At 32.6% G+C, this 17,156-nt stretch overlaps 1 protein-coding gene across 3 annotated transcripts in view; it reads left to right on the forward strand.

Moving 5' to 3' along the window:
- The window catches only part of LOC141450482 (very long chain fatty acid elongase AAEL008004-like), a 194,104-nt gene that overhangs the window by 168,983 nt on the left and 7,965 nt on the right, over nt 1–17,156 (forward strand). For all 3 annotated transcript variants that reach the window (XM_074120979.1, XM_074120978.1, XM_074120980.1), the window contains one exon: nt 15,915–15,980. In XM_074120979.1, the coding sequence (XP_073977080.1) occupies nt 15,923–15,980 (58 nt within the window). In that variant the 5' untranslated portion in view covers nt 15,915–15,922. The remainder of the gene's footprint in view (nt 1–15,914; nt 15,981–17,156) is intronic.

Consider the following 17,156-nt stretch of genomic DNA (forward strand, 5'->3'; position numbering starts at 1 on the left):
ACCGCTGCAGAAGAAATCAACTCTAGTAATGTTTAGAATTGAACCAGTTTGACCAGCAGCTCGTTTATTGAATACTGAAGGAGTGGAGGAATGTTAGCTCTTCTAGGCGATGTCTTGGGAGTAATTTCTTTTATTTCTTCGCTACACATTTCTTCATCACAGTTCCAACTCAGCTTCTAGGTCTTCCAAGTGGTAAAATGTGTATATAGACTTTGATTGTACGCCCTTCGTCAGTGACGTGTGTAAAGGATGAGAACTGCGATAAATTTGTTTAAAAAAAAATCATCACCCAGTAATAATTGGTAATAAATGATTGCAAAGGAGGAATTTGACAATATAAAAATGAAAAAACTGAGTAAATATTAAAATAAATCACATCTATACCCACAAAGGAAATTGATGGGTACGCTCTTGTTTAAAATAGTACCTAATTTGTGCTATTTCTATCCAATATCTTGCAACTGCAATGCGAAATTCCGACCTGCATAAAAGAGAGGTCTTTACATGTAAGAAGAATGTATCATGTCCGCTGCATCGTAAGTAGCTTACTAAGCTAGATCGTGTGCAAATGAAAATATATACATTCGCATTCTCTTCAACTTCTAAAGAGAAACAAGGTGAAGGATGTGTTAGATTTAATTTAAAAATTAGACAATGAGATCTGAGTCAAAAGTTATTTTAAACATAAAATCAAATTCAAGAACGAGAAAAACAATTTTTTTTTTCTTCTACTACAAGAATTGTTTCCGGTCGGAAGTTCGTCACTTGCAAATGAATAGACAGTCCCCCAGGCTTGTGAGTGAGAAATTGTGCGTAATAAACAACTTAAAAAAAAAAAAAAAATCACTATCAAGGTGAACCATTTGGCAAAGATTGATCAACAAAAGGTCAATGTAAAAGTCTTCGTAATAATAATGAAAAAACAAAACTCTAAAAATGTGAGGTTTTCAATTTAAAGAAAATACCTAAAATACTTAACAAAAAGCGGTCGGCCATGCAATTATTCCAGTTCAATTAATACAGGAGATAAAAATAAATTGAAAGTAAAGAGTTCACTTTTTTTATAAATTCTCTTTTCTTTTCTTTTTTTTATTGGATGAAATTAAATATGGCTGCACTATTAGTTTGTTACTTTATAAGACAAGAGCAACATCAAAGTCGTTTAAACTCTAACATTTTGGATTTTCCATCTATCCACTTTTTAGGAAAGTGTTGGATACTGGTTAGGTATAGAAGGCACACTTTTATCACATTCCCAACTTAGTCCTTTTTTATTGTAGAACAGTAGAAGTAGCTGCAATTGTCCAGCTTTTCTAACTTAGTTACATCAGGGGAATTTTTAAATTTGTAAGAGAGGAGTGTTGTAGGAAAAGGAGGAAAAATATATAATTGTATCTCTTAGAATTGGCACCGCTTAGTTCTCTTCTAAAGTGCCAGAAGTTGCAATAGATAGCAACAAAATCTTTAAGGTTAGTTTATATCAATCACTATTGCAATAAAATCTTTAAGGTTAGTTTATATCTATCACTATTGCAATAAAATATTTAAAGTAAGTTTATATCTATCACTGTCTGCAATAAAATTTTTAAGGTTAGTTTATATCTATCACTTAATAGTTTATATCTATTGCAATAAAATATTTAAGGTTAGTTTATCAGTCTGCAATAAAATATTTCCGGGGTTATTGGGCGGTACGCAATAAAGGCGCGTTCCAAAACAAGGTGGTTAGATGTGCAAGGAGAATATGGAAGTTAGTGATCAGCTCCTATTTACCAGTGATGAATAAGGATTGTGCAAGCCAAGAACCGTCTCGAACTGTAGCACCAGAATTAGAAGAAGGTACTAAAGCGCTAGCAGAACTTCTCAATATCAATCTTGTTTTCTTTGTTTTCTTTATTGTTTCGTGAAGCTCATAATTCAAATTTCATTGGTTCTTTTAAAACATAAACTTTGACTTAGAAACATTTGATAAATTGATATCAATCTCCTGATGAGTTGGAATCTGAGCCAGCCTTTATCATACACTTCTCAATAATTAACTGTTCCAATATCCATTAAAATTTTGTTAATTTAACAAAACCCGGAGTACTTGGGCACTCAAATTTCACCATTCTCTCCCAAAATACTTATTTTCACTTCTAGCAAGCGAATTTTTGGAAATTTTTCGAACAATTACAAGTTGATATACTTTAAAATTTAGTTATATAATTTCTTTTGACTACTTTTTTAACTACTTCATTGAAAAGACCTTGAAATTTGGTTATATCCCAAAAATAAGTGCCTAAAATTTTAGGTGCGACTAATTCCTTCCCACGTGAGAATTATATAATAAAATCTGAAAGTTCTAAATAAATGAAAAAAACCTACTGTGTGTTCATAGCCTGTACCTTCACTTACCTTCGTTTTTTGTTAATAATCAACTTGAATCAATTCTTTTTATTTTTAATCAGTTTTATACTTTTTGATGGAACGGGTATAATTACCTATTTAATTTATAAAAAATACCCGTATTCACCGGCACTCAATTCAATCAGAATATTTTTATATTTATATTTTTTTATTGCTTCTATAACGTCTTGACTAGCATTGGTCTTGTGGTTATAAGTTCTGACTAATAAGGGCTAGATTCCTAGTTCGAGTCTAGCGAGTTGCTCATTTTTTTCATTCCGAAAATTTTAATTATAATTATGTGCTTCCATCCGTGACCAATGCTAAGTACTAATCTAATAACTACCTAATTTGGTAGTTAAACGTTGGGCCTCGACAAAAAAAAATAAACTATCACTTCACTTTTTCATTTATAAACTTCATTGTCCAATATTTCTCCAAAACATTCTATTTACTATCTGCTGTTCTCTTTGTGAGAGAGATCTAGATAGACTGCCTAGGGATTTTCAACTATCAAGTTGCAAATCTTCTTGCTTTCTGTTGGTGAATAAGTTTTGGTTTGTCTCGGCTCTTAAATAAATTTATATTTTTTGTTCTGTTTTTCTGCTTAATTTCTTTTTATTTATTTTTTTATGATCCGTTTTATTATTGTGAATAAGTTTAAGTTTAGTTACTTTCTTATAATCATTCAGTTATTTCACTTGTTTTTGTTTTTTGTTTGATTCTTTTTATTTACTCCGACTTTTAACAAATGTAGTGATTAGTGCTTAGTAGTAATTATGTTGTACTGGAGTTGTAAAGTCAGTGAAGTGAACAATGCAAGAACTCTATAAGTATACATTCCAATTTCAACTCTATATCTTAATTTGATTCCGTTTGTAAATTACAAAATTAGAGTGTCCATCCTCATTGGAGCGGATATAAATAATGATAATAATGCAAATCAAAAGCAAAAATTGTTTACTAATAATCTATCTGTAACATCAATATTGTCAATATGGTTCTTGTTTACTCATATTCGCCCTAATCAAAACGAATTTAAGATACATATTATTTATCTCGTTTTTATGAAACAATTTATTTACTAACTTTCCATGAATCAGTTGGTTCTATATTTTCTAATGACTTCATAAAGCACCAATGGTATTTACAAGAACTATTAATAGTAGGTATATCCAATCCAACTACCTTGTGTATGATGTATACTTGACTAGTTGGTTGTTCTTTTAAAAACTTTAAATACGAATTACATTGGTTCTTACTCAGAGCAAGCTAAGAAACGAGAGCTAACCTACTCTCCCGCTAAAAGTAGTGAAGCCCCTATAATCAAAGGGAAAAAGGAGCATCTACATAAAAGAACTAAATCTGATATGAACATTTCATCTGCGAAAGTTAAGTTGGAACAGTTTAACTACACGCCTCGCTCACCAAAACCTACTGGGAAAAATGCGAACGCAGTGTAAATATTGATGGTAATATATAGCAACCACAGAAGGATATGAAAATGCACTATTTGGCCTACCACGTTTGCGATTAAAAAATAAAAAATATGATTCTGGTTTTTACAATACCAATCAAGTTTCGTTATTTACTTACTTTTTGAAACATTTGTGGAAGTTAAGGACCAAGAGGAGTATATAATAACTTTTAGAGAATTTCAAGTACTATGGTTTCCAGCAAAAAAGAGATCCCAAGTTTAGGAGAGTTCGGGTGGCTGCCTCTATGGTATAAATTTAAAAGGTACTATGTATCTGTTATAATTTATTTCTTTCTGTCAAATTCAAACAAGGAATTAATCAGTGTAAAGCCCAACAATTCCTGTGTGTTTTTTCCGTCTATTTGCACAGTAATCAATGGGAAATGTATTTCATGGAGCTGCTTAATTTTGTTTTAGTTAATTATCATTTAAATATTTTTTGGTAGATTTTAATAGTAAGCACGGTTCATTCATTACAGTATTTATCTAGACTAGCAATTAAAAAGATATTTTTTGATTCAGAGAGATTACGTTCAATTTAAACATCTCATTAAATTTTGCTAATTGTAATAACGTAGAATTATGGTGTAATAGGCTCAATCATTTTCGTAAGCTTATTTTAGAATACTTTGAAGAACAGCATTGTCAACGCATTTTGAATTGTAATAGTTGTCCTTTGAAATAAAAAATTAATCATGCCTATAGATTGGTGTGTTTGGGTGTAAAGACTTCTACTATTTTTAATTATTTATTTTATTATTATATTTTATTATTATAAATTTAAGTCAGAACTTGTTTTGTAATTTAGTAATGTTTTTCTCTGATTTCAGTTTCCTTTTATTTATTTGCATTCTGTGCCTCCACAAGTATTTTCGTTATAATATTTATTTATTTATGGCAACAAGACTCCACTCTGACGGTCCAAGAGACCAAGAGTTAAGTCTTTAGTTAAAAATAGAAAAAGCATTCTAAGTATTTATTTATTTTATATTGTAAGTTTTTAATTTTATGTTATTTATGAAGATAAATGTAAATATTAATTAATAAAGACAATTATTATTATTACATTGGTTCTTGAGATCCTATTAGAAAGGTCTTTGTGCAGTACATTGAGTAGAATAATTTTAGTTTGGAACCTTAGATATTAGAATGCAAATATGTGGTAACTCCGGCGTTTTAGCGGAATCTCAAATTTCAAGCTTGATTACGGTGATTTTCATTTAACTATTTAAAATTTTAATTAACTTGAAGCCATTAAATAGGGTGTCTCAGTTTCTCTTAGTTACCAAATTCTTGAAATTAGTTGAACAGTTCATATGCAATAATTCAGGTTCATGAAATCATTCGTTTGGGGAGTTATTTCACATTTTGTGTTTTTTTCTACGATCAACTACATCACCGTTTGAATTCGCAAACAATTTCAAATGTGCTGAGGCTGCAATAAATCCTATTGCACCTTTCGAAAAAGCATTAGATTTCCTGACAGAACATCTTAAGTGTCATTTTGAAAAAATGAGTGAATACATGGAAGTGCAATAGTTTGCAAATTCAAAAATTGAACTCCAGAAAAATTTTGAACGTTTATTGATTTTAAAAGTACCTGTTACTCATAAAATTCCATAAAATAAACTTCGTCTAATGATCTTCACATTGATAAACTTGGATGTGAAAATAGTTTTGTAAAAGGATTTGAAAAAGATGGTTGAATGTTAGAAGAATTAAAATCGAAATTTGTTGGAAGGAAAGGAAATGATGATTCACAACTCATAAATAAAACAAGGCCTTATTTTTATCTACTAAATTGGAAGATCATTTCCTTTTGGGTTGGGCGACTACTGCAATTGATGCCGATTTGTTCTGCGCAGTTCTGCTCCAGCATTCACTTCATGATCGCTCAGACTTTTTCTTTTAATTGATCTACTTAGAATAGGAAGGCCCACTGAACCTCCAGCGTTGCTATCGCGAGGTATCAAAGTTTTTAGTTAGGTTTTCTTCGGATCCCAATGCACTAAGAGGTTCCTCTCTCTCTCTAGTCCCTCTTGTCAGAAACAGCTCTTTGAAGTGCTACCATCAAAATAAACAGTCTAATGGAAACTTACAAAATTTCTTGTTAATTTTTGAAACTCTTGGAGCATATCTGAGTCTCTTGGGGCACCCTTTCGACCAAGTTATTGGGTTCAAGCTGGAAAATGAGGTAAATTTTGAAACCTTTGACTTCGGCTTCCTCTGGTTCGCTCAAACTTGCTCTCCAATTGCGTCCAGCAGATGTATTTTTTGCAGTTACATTGAAATTAATTTGGTAATCTTTTACCATTTTATTTACTAATCTATTACTATTCTACATTTTACCATTCTACATCTAAATAGCAAATAATAAAACTGAAGCCCACAGAATGATATTTTTTTCTCTTTCTCCGATTTACCATAAAACGTATACCTTTCCGCAGTGCAGCAAACCTACTAGAGACTTTAAGAAAGTATTCCAATACCGAAATATGATTGCCTAGAGGAAAATTGCCTGGATATATTGAAAATCCGATCATGTGATATTTGAAGGCACAGTTGACAGGATATTAAATAACGAAGGCTTCCGTCTACCATTCCACTTTTCATATAAAATAAACTTCTAAATTTAAGTGAACAGAAGTCATTTTCTGCCATTTTTTTTTTGTTTAACAAAATAAAAAAACGCCCAATATTTACGTCTAGTTTCCTGCTTTTGAATTGTTAGCTTTTTTAAAATAAACCAACTTGGTGATCAACGTTTTATAACTTCTTTTCGTATCAAAAAATATTTTCATAAAAGTTCAAAGAGACAAGAGATACGATCTCAGTTGTTCCACTTGTAAAAAAAAAAAATTATTATGAAGACGGTAATTTAAATTGCTGTGCACACCTCTTTAATATGTTAATAAACTTCTCATCTAAAATAATGAATTAGAAAAACTAAATAATTTCTTTAAACGACAATAAAATGGATAAAGTAGATAAAAGTTTCCAACATTCTGAATATTTATTGTTGATTGAGGCCAGAGCGATTGCAGTCCCTGACATTGACCAACCGCCCGCCGCTCATTCCCCTGAACTTTTCAATAAACATTGAAAATTGACGGCGGCCCTGACTGAGTCCAATACTCGCTCTAAAAAAACCCGAAGTTAATGTAACTCGACTATCTCTTAAGGATTCGTGTTTTTTAAATATTATTTTAAGCAGCGCGATATTTTCTTAACATTTCAAACATATTGTTTTTTTATAATTGTCATTTAACATTTAGTTTAGTCCATATTTTTCATAATACAATATAATTCAAAGAAAAGTTCGAATAGAAACTTTCTTGTTGTTTAAAGAAATATTTTATGTGCAATGAAACCCTCGAACAAAATCGCAGATGTAAGTGTCTCTAATCAGTATAACTGTAAAACATATGTACTTCAGTATTTTTGTATTCAATTCAATTTTATTATTTGCTATTTAGATGTAGGTAGTGCTATTTAGATGTACCTAAAATGTAAGGATTAATCTTGTTCTCTTCCAGCTGAAAATCTCTAACATAAAATAAAAAAATTAACAATAACAGTTGTTCTCAAATAATGACAGCGGTTAATTGCTGTCATTTAAGCTCACAAGCTATCAGCGTCTATTCCCGCTTGGCTGTCACATAACGGCTAAGTGGAGAAATTTCACCCTGTTAGTTGGTGGTTTTGAGCTTTTGCAAAAAATTGTACCCAAGCGGAAAAGGCTGAAGATCTCAATTGTTAAAGCTTTGAAAATTATTTCATATTCTACCGATGCTTTATTTTATCATTTTGCTCTTTATATCTCTAACTTCTTTGTGAAATGTTCATGAGATTTCTAATACATTAGCGACAAGTTATGTTCCTAAATTGCGCTTTTAATTCTATAATTCTCAAAGGTACAGTAAAAGAGCTTTTCAAACAAATGAATGCGAGAAGAACAACTTACATACTAGCTTCAAGTTCAGAAATAAATTTTATTATTGCGTCACATTTCTAAGTAAGGACATACAATATTTCCGGCACAACTGATTGAGTTATTTTATAAAGTAATTAAAAAAGAACAAAACTTAGTCGTTATGTGGTCTATCTTTTTTTTTAATGTTCGGCGTACATTACACCACGGCCCAAGGATGTTATCTTTCGCCATCAACTTTGTCATTGGTCTTAATTAGAAAGGAAACAAAAAGAAAAGTTTAATAAAAGTTGGTAACAAGAAAATGCTAATTAATTTTGCCAGGTTATCTAGAGAATTTATTCATAATATGGATACCAAAAAAAAGTTACTAAATGGCTTTGAGAAATATAATGCATTTTTAAAGAATTGAATTCTAATGTTCAAAGTAGGACAAACTGCAACGACGGATATTAAGAGAGAACCCTGCTCTTAAACCAAATTGACTACAGATATCGTCTAAAAACAAATAGGAAGTACTTCTGATTGTTTAGAGTAGAGGAGTCCAATTTTCGCTTGTATTCTGGATTTCAAGGTTGTAGTTAGTTAATTTGGCTGTGCCAAACTGCGCTGGAATGTTGATTAAACTCAGCTGTCACAGTATCGCATCAAATATTAGCGACCCAAGAGAGGTTGACAGCGATCTTAGCTGCATTGTCCCAATCAGAAAGAATACCACAATGGTTGAACTGGCCTGAGAAGTGAGAAGGGATTTGCATTTTCGTTAGTCAAGAATCTAGCCGAGTAAACCGCTTGGTGCTGTGCAAGTAGATATTGAATCATCGGATCAACATTAGCTCAACATTAATGTAAGACATATATATTTCTGTGTTAAATTGAGCATGAAGTAAATCTCTCTTCAAATAAACCCCTAGCCGGTTGATATGTTATTACCGCTTACAGGTGAATTATTACAGGTCCTGTAAATAATAAATAATGTTAAAAACAATGTTTTCATTTGTACATAAATATTGACGTAAGTATGGCTGAGAGTTTACAAAGCACAATGCTCAAAAAATGTGTATAAAACTTGTAAATTATTTCAGCCTGCAAAATTTGTTAGATGAATTATTTTTGATGCTGATTACAATGTTTTGCAATTATCTGAATGGTTATTTTTCATTGTGATAATTGATGTTTGTACTCTGTTTTTTCTATGTCGGTCCATAAAAATAAACTAGTTGCATTCATTCAAGCCATTGTGCGCCATTGAGCGTGTATCCCTAATCACATTGATGTTGTCATGGAGACTGACAGCATTAAGAAAATTACAGCCACATAGAACGCAAAACTTATTGATAAATTCAACTATATTTCCACTTCCTAATAACAATTAGTGTAACCTTGATAGTTAAAAGAAATATTAATCAAAGATGTAAAATAATATGGTAGGTAAAGCAAAGGTTTTTGCGGTTTTTTTACAGGTACCTGTTTCGAAATTGTTTCCACATGTGAGTGAATCTTTATCTATACCTTTATTAAAGATAGGATAGGATCCCGGCCGCTCTAGTGAAGTATTTCTCGTCTAGTCAATAGATAAAAATGTTCTTCTGCAGCAAATAACTGCAAGAAAACACTTCGCCTTAAAAATAGGTGACGTGAAGTTAGTCATTCATTCTCACCCTGCTAGTTTCCCAGCTTTCGTTGCTTCGGAGTACCAACTATTCCTATCTATGGCTAATTTTTTGCGTGATAAAATCATAATACGGAAGAGAAGTTGAACTGAATTCTTTGCACCCAAAGAACAGTCGCGGTACTTCAGAGGAATGGAATGACTGGCACAAGCATAGTGAAATGGATTACACCTTGAAGAATAAATATTCTTTTCCGTCACTAAGGTAAGCAAATAATTTGAAATAATAAGATCTTCATTAACGAAAGTAAATTCATAAACTAATGGGGCTTGTAGAGATTTATTTACTTATACATATATTTATATTTATTTTTTGCAATAGATCTCCGGTCTTTGAGCCAAAAAAGTATGTAAACTCTTTCTCTCAGGCCTGCAGCTAATATTATCCCTAATTAGGGTTAGAAGTAAGAGAAAGTAGAAATCTGGGGTGGAGTCTCGCACCACTTTCTCTTCTAGGTGTTCGCACACATTTTCCAAACCCCCGGAATTTGAACAAATATTTATTTTCACTTAGAATACAGATTCAATATACAAACACTATCAATATCTAGATGGTAAAGCTGTACACTGTACCAAAATGACACCCTTAGAGGGAACCTACGTTCATCCACCACCAAGCCTTTCCAATCAACATTATTCATTTAACTGTTCTTGATTTTAATGTATAAGCGATTTAAAGTAAGTCGAAGAGGGAAGCAAGCTTAGAAAAGTAAACTTTTCTTCCAGTGTAGAGGAACTTTCAGTTCTGTAATATACTTAAAAAAAGAAAACTTAAGATTTTAGCGGTTATCATTGTATTATTTATCCTTTTATTATAATATATATAATAGCTTATCTTGAAGGACGTACTTTTGGTTAAGGGAATTTGAACTAATAGTCGGGTGTATAGATATGTTAAATTTCAGCTTTCTGGGATTTTTTGTCTTTGAGATATCTTGTTCTCACAAAGGCCAATATCTAAAATCTTTTTTTCGGACAGAGTGAATCTCGAAACGAATATTCCATGTGAAGATTCGATGTCCATTACCACATTTGCCACTTTCCTTACATGTCGTAAGAGTAGTAAAAGAAAAAGTAAGAGAAGTGGCAAATTTCGTTCTATTTTTAAATATTTTTTTGGCCAAGGTTTTGACGTAGGCACTTCAGGGCTGTGAAAAGAAAAGAAACTATAAATCAGCAAAAAAGACAGTGATACTCTAAAAAGCAGAAACATATGGATGTGTAATCTAAATGTAGCGTTATGATTTCTCTTAATAAGATAGAAGATCATTACAATGCTGTAAGAAACGTCGTAGGACATTCAGTCACCCAATGAACCTTTCCTTTCCTCCCACACTACCTTGGTCGGATATACATTTTGAACTTTAAAGTACATAATTTTTGAACTCATTAAAATATTGTCGCCTTAAAAAAAAAAAGAAACAAACAAAAACTTCATTTAAAGGAGAGAACTTCAACCATTTGACAAGATTATTGCAAGGACGTGTTTAATTGTTTGGAACTGTTCACGGGGACCTTCCCCTTTTAATTCCAACCTGAATACGATGAATCCATGTAGAGTTGGCCGACCATAAACTCCTTCCATTGAGTTTCGTCACTTTCTATACCAAAGAACTCCAAGATGCTTATTAACAATCAAGAACTGATTAACAGATATTTCTAACTAAAATATAAAAATAATGACCAGCATTTAACTAATTAGTTTATATAATTATGGGCCCATTGAAAATTTCGGCAATAAACGATGTTAAGAAAATACTGATTGTGTCAGCGACATTTAAAAATTCTGAAGTATGAATTTGATATAGGATTTTGATGGAATTAAATTAATCGAAGTAAAATTAAATCTGTAGAGGGTTTAGATCATTGGTTCCCACCGTGAACGATATCGCCCACACCCCCTGGATGCAGAGAAAAGGGTTCAGGGGCCGTGGTAGGTTGAGGTTCAATATGGAGGTTTTATATGAAATGCGGTGAAAGTGCAGGAAAACATCTTTTTAAATATGAACCTACCTAGTCGCATTTTGCATCCTTTTGTGGCTACAAAGATAGCAAAATTAGAAACTGTTTTAAAAGTCCAAGAGAATTTGATAGAAGTAACAATAATTGAGAAATATAAATTTAAATCTGGGACTTTTCTTGATACAGAATCAGTTATCTTAACTTTATACTGATTTTAATGGCTATAGTACAAAAAATATGAATAACTTTACCTTGAACTTATTTAGATAAGCGTAGGTTTAGTGCATTTAGTGCACTCATGACTTTCATAAATAAAATCTGAAGCAAACTGCAAATATGTAGTTGATCTAAAGTATAGAGCTGACAAAACTTAAGTCGGGCATTCATAGAATTACTACTGTAGCCCAAAAAATAATTCTTTTCTCAGAACTATTTTTAATGTTATGACACGCAATGAAAATTCTATTTTGTTATTTCTCAATATTGTTTCAAGTTTGTATGTCTAAGTACATTTTATCAAATAATTTAGTTATTTTATATTTTTAGGATGTTTTATTCGTATCAAAGCTTTCAGTTATAAACTTTGATACCTAGTTTTCGTCTTTTGACGTGAATACATCTTTAAATTTGAATCATATGGTAGCAATCCAAAAAAACCTAATGATAACAAAATCGGGGGATACAGTTTGGCATTATAGTTTCGAATCTATCGTGTACATCCAAAATTAAATTAGACCACTGGATAGCCAAAGGATCAAATAATTCATTACGATAAGCGAGGACTGTGACGCATCGCGCGCGGTCGAGGGGGAAGCGCCGCCATTTTGAAATCATTTTGCTGCGTTTCGAGATTTGCAATGAGTATAATTTTTGTCTCAGAGAAGCTACGATGTTCGTTTAAGTTTTAATCGTCAGCTGTCGTCACAATCTATCGATTGCATATAAAACATTAGTGTAAAATAGTGACAGTGAATATAATAAGGTGTTAGAATAAAAAAATATTATCAAAAATACATAATGTCGGCCTATACGCGTCGAAAAGCCAAAACGAAATACAGAGTTCATATACGGTTGGAAAGGGCTTCTCAAGAACAATCGAATGGTTATAATAAAACACCATATGACCGAGTCAAGCTGTGCCGGGAACGTAAAAGAATGAATGCGGCCGAGCGGATCAACGACGGTGTCAGTACATCTGCAGCTGGGGCGGTTGAAATTATGCAAGTGGATGATGAAATCGCTTCTACATCGACAACGGACTGTACGGGCATAGATTGTGTTCGATCGTCGATTTGTTTCCTTGATTTCATCCTAAATAAATAAATAAAAATATTTTATACAAAAAATATAACCCGTTACATAAACGTATTCACGTACAACACACGGCCGTGTCCATGTCACAGCCACACGTTAATTTTGTTTCAGGTTAGGAAGGGGACGGTCCGCAATAAAGTTTGGGAATCCAAAGTGCAAAGCCCTCATCATTCGGTCCCATGGGCTAAACATATTTTTCGAATATTTTATATAAATTTAATATTATTATTATTACTAAATGCTACTTTTTTCAATAATTCTTTATTAAGGTGCTGAAGTTCACAAACCACCAACGAAGGCTCCATGTTTTTTTTTTTAATGGGCGTCAACATCTGAGGTTATTGGCGCCCGGAGCTTTTTTCAGTACCCAGCTGGTCTCAGGACTGTGTCCTCTCGATCCATCTCTGGACAGTGAGCTGTAAGAAGCTCCTAGGAAGAGAAAATCTAAGGGCTAACGGCTGAATTAGAACGCAGGATCTACGTATCAGAATCTAGTTTAATTCCTACCATGTTGGCTCACTTTTTTGTATATTTACGCTAATCATTCGATTGCTTGAGAAATACTAGGCGATACATTCGGAAAGGCGAGACACACGTTGTATCACGCACTCATTTTGAAGTACAAGAAATTTCTAATAGCTCTGTCATGTTTTATGTCTGAAAGTTCATTTGCCAGTTCCGTTCGATCAAAGTTGCAATCTGGAAATAGTGTGGTTGTGAGTGAAGTTTTAAGCAGCCAGAAGGGATTTTAAAATTAATTCCTATTTAATTATGGCAATTTTTCTGTACATCAGAAATTATGGTTCATCTGTTAATGGAAATTCTTAACTATAAAAGGTTAAATGTTTTGAAGTGTTGTATTTTTTTTTTTTTTGCATTCAACATCAATTTATAATAATTGCAAATAACAGAGAAATAACAGTAATGCTTCAAATAAATTTAAAAAATTATACTGTACAATACTACTTTTTTGGTTTGTTTTTTGATATGTTTTATTCAGCCAAAAAATAAGAGAAATTATTGCCATCAAAAGATAAACACAGTTTTATATTAACCATCATATTAAATTTCATATTAAATGTGCAATTGTTAATAATTGTAAGCATAGAGACGACTTTGTCCCGAGATCAAAAGCTCGGCAAAAATAACTAAAAATCTAGGACTTAAATTGCAACAATTTCTCTTTCCTAAAAAAAATATATTTTCCATTTTTTTTATCATTAAATTAATATTTTAACATACTTTATTATTATTACCTCTGGGAATTGTTCACATTTAATAACACGTACAATGAACGAAAAGAATACATTGAAAAATTATGTATCGACTTGTGCAACACTTTCAGGAAGAGGTAAGGTTACTTAAGATCACTAGCAGATGATCTCCAATACGAATAGTGAAAGTGTCTACTATCACATACACATTTAGCACGCAACTCTTCATTTTAGTTTTGCCCACATCTTTGGCTGAAGAAACTTAAATTATAATTTAGTTTTTTAAAGCCATTGCAATACGATAGAGTCATCTTTAAGAGAATAAAAAAAAAAAACAGATGTGTACGTAATAGCAATAGACATTTTTAGATTGAATCTTTCCCAGATTGTTGTTCACTGATGTTTGGAGGTTGCAACTCCCTGGGCACTATTGAGATGGCTCTAGGCTCCAATGACCCAAATTGTTGACACACATAAAGCTGATGCTCCATCAACCGAATCAGAATCGGAGTTTTACGGCCAATTTTGCCCCAATTATTTCCTAGACGGGAATTACTCCCGCTCTGATTACGGTGTTCCTCGCCCGGCCACATCGCGTCTTTTTTAGCTACTTTCTCAAGTATAAGACATAATTCGGATAACCGGCCAACAGCAGTGAAGAGACTGTAATGGCAAGACATAGGTTGCAGGCCAGGAGTGAATTTATCCTTCAACGACGCCAGACGTTTTTTTTGTATTTTGTCTGAAGGCAACTCATCCATTTCTTCATTTATTGAATGGTACAATAGGCTTCAATTCGACCGTTTAAGACTTTAGTTTACAATCTTCATTGTAACGAGAACTAAGGAACTACTCTACAATTTCATCTCCACCCTAGCTTTAAAGTCTTCTTTTCTCTCGCAATAATCACCCTCTTTGAAGTTGATCACTTTCTTAGCTCTTCATTACAATATTGACAGTGTCTTCTGAAGTTTATCACCTTAATCAGCTACTTGGGCTATGTCATCATCGAAAGCCAGCGATGGCAGAAGAATTAGTTTCAGCCTCCGATTTCCGAGACGTATGTTACTTAATATTTATTTGTTTTCTTTGTATACCCTGTCCTTTGTATAAAAATAAAGGGACTCAGAACTTCACCTTGACTCTCTCCAGCTGAAATGGAAAAGGGATCGAATTAAGAATTTCATGTTCTGACAAAACACGCACTTTTTGTAAATGTACAGGTTTTTTTTAACGTTCTGCCAGCTTTCCATCATTTTTCCAAAAGAGACGAATTCTAAACCTTCTGCAAATTTATACAGCAGATGTATAGCTTAACATTATACATTCGTTTTGCTTCTCAGTTGCTTGCCTGAGAGTGATTATAAGATCCTGTTTTGAATTAACACAACATCTTCAGTTTCCAGTCTATTACTGTGCGCAGACTGAAGGTCTGAAGTGTCAGTTCCAAAACACATTGCTCTGGTACAAACTGGAAAAAAGAAGCAAAAAATGGTGTTTTCAACAATCACCAAAATGGAGTCAGTCCTTGAATAATGTAATTTTCCAATAGTAGAACTGTCCTTAATTAATTTGTTAGTTAGTGGCAGCATATATAAAGAAATAGAACAGCTATTGAAATATGAAGAAGAACCGGAGAAGTTAAAGACAAATAAAAGTTTAAATGTGTTAAATATAACTAAATTACTGGAACTAGTGTTTATTGTCTTTTTTCGGCGGGTTTGTTGGTCTGTTGGTCAAGAGTTTGGGAGATCCCCAGTTTGAATCCTGCGTAGGACTACATTTTATTTGGTAGAAAAAGTTGTTTATACGAGTATCGTAGTAAAATATGAGCTTCCAGTCCCGTCCGCGACACCTAATTGGTAGTTGAATGTTAAGCCCGCCTGTAAAAATAGGCAATTTCTTTATTGTCTTTTTTCTCATTTCTAATTTTTTTTGTTGTTGTTTTTTGTTCAGGAAAGGAAATGGCAAACAAGACTTCAATCGTTGAATACTGGGATTACGTTTTCGTGGATTTAGGAGGTAAGTTCTAAAAACAACATTTACATACTTACAATAGATACATATGTAGAATAAAAGAGAAGTAAGCAAATAAAGAGGCCCAAAAAAAATACCTGCTTTATTATTCAACTTCTTGAAACATATTACAGGTAAGAAAAAAAATGTTTAAATAATAAGTACTATCTCTTACAAAAATAAGAGATAAAAGTGATTTTGTATTTTAAACAATAAGTTTGCAGCAAAAGTGCAAGTTGTCAGACCTCCAATATGAAAAAATAAAAATGTTTTCTTCATGGTAGTAAAGATAATCAGCCTTTACCAAGGTTATGGGTTTGAAAATCTCTTATTGGAGTCACCAACTCATATTATGCACCCATAACCTTTGGCTTATCGCCTTTCGGCTCGTGTCGAAATATTCCCCGTTCGCAAGAAAATAATCAGTTCCTGCAATGTTAAATTATTCCGCTCACAAATTATTCTTACGAAGGGAAAGATTGTCATTTATGTTAACATATTTAAATGAAAATTATAAATTAATAAGTTTATAATATTTTAAATTATAAACGAAATATTTAAAACAACACATTTAAAAAGTTCCAACTTGACAGCGTGGAAAGGGTCTTCCTTGCAAGGCTTCCAGAATTCCAGTCAAATCCATTCCGGAATACAAATCTAATGGATTTTTATTTTTCTAATTTGCGCAGTTTTCTTGAAAATGGCTGGGAAGATTTCCTTATATTCTTCATACCAATAACTTTATTTCTTCCCAGGAAAACAGAATTGGCCTTCCAGGCATGTGCAACATTAAGCTTTCCGTAAAAGTGCCTTCGCTTCGCTAAAAAATCTATTGAATATAAAAGTGGTTATACTTGCTGAAACAGCGGTACCCAGTTAGTGAGATGAAAGCAAAGTTAATGGAAAAAGTGGTTATACTTGCTGAAACAGCGGTACCCAGTTAGTGAGATGAAAGCGAAGTTAATGGAAAAAGTGGTTATACTTGCTGAAACAGCGGTACCCAGTTAGTGAGATGAAAGCAAAGTTAATGGAAAAAGTGGTTATACTTGCTGAAACAGCGGTACCCAGTTAGTAAGATGAAAGCAAAGTTAATGGAAAAAGTGGTTATACTTGCTCGAAATGAGGTACCAAGTTGTTGGTAAGAGTGGTTTGTAGCACAGACTGACACATGCAAAGACAGCG

The sequence above is a fragment of the Rhodnius prolixus genome, unplaced genomic scaffold (genome assembly GCF_049639745.1).
Source record: "Rhodnius prolixus isolate KJV_2025 unplaced genomic scaffold, Rpr scaffold_2, whole genome shotgun sequence".
NCBI lineage: Eukaryota > Metazoa > Arthropoda > Insecta > Hemiptera > Reduviidae > Rhodnius > Rhodnius prolixus.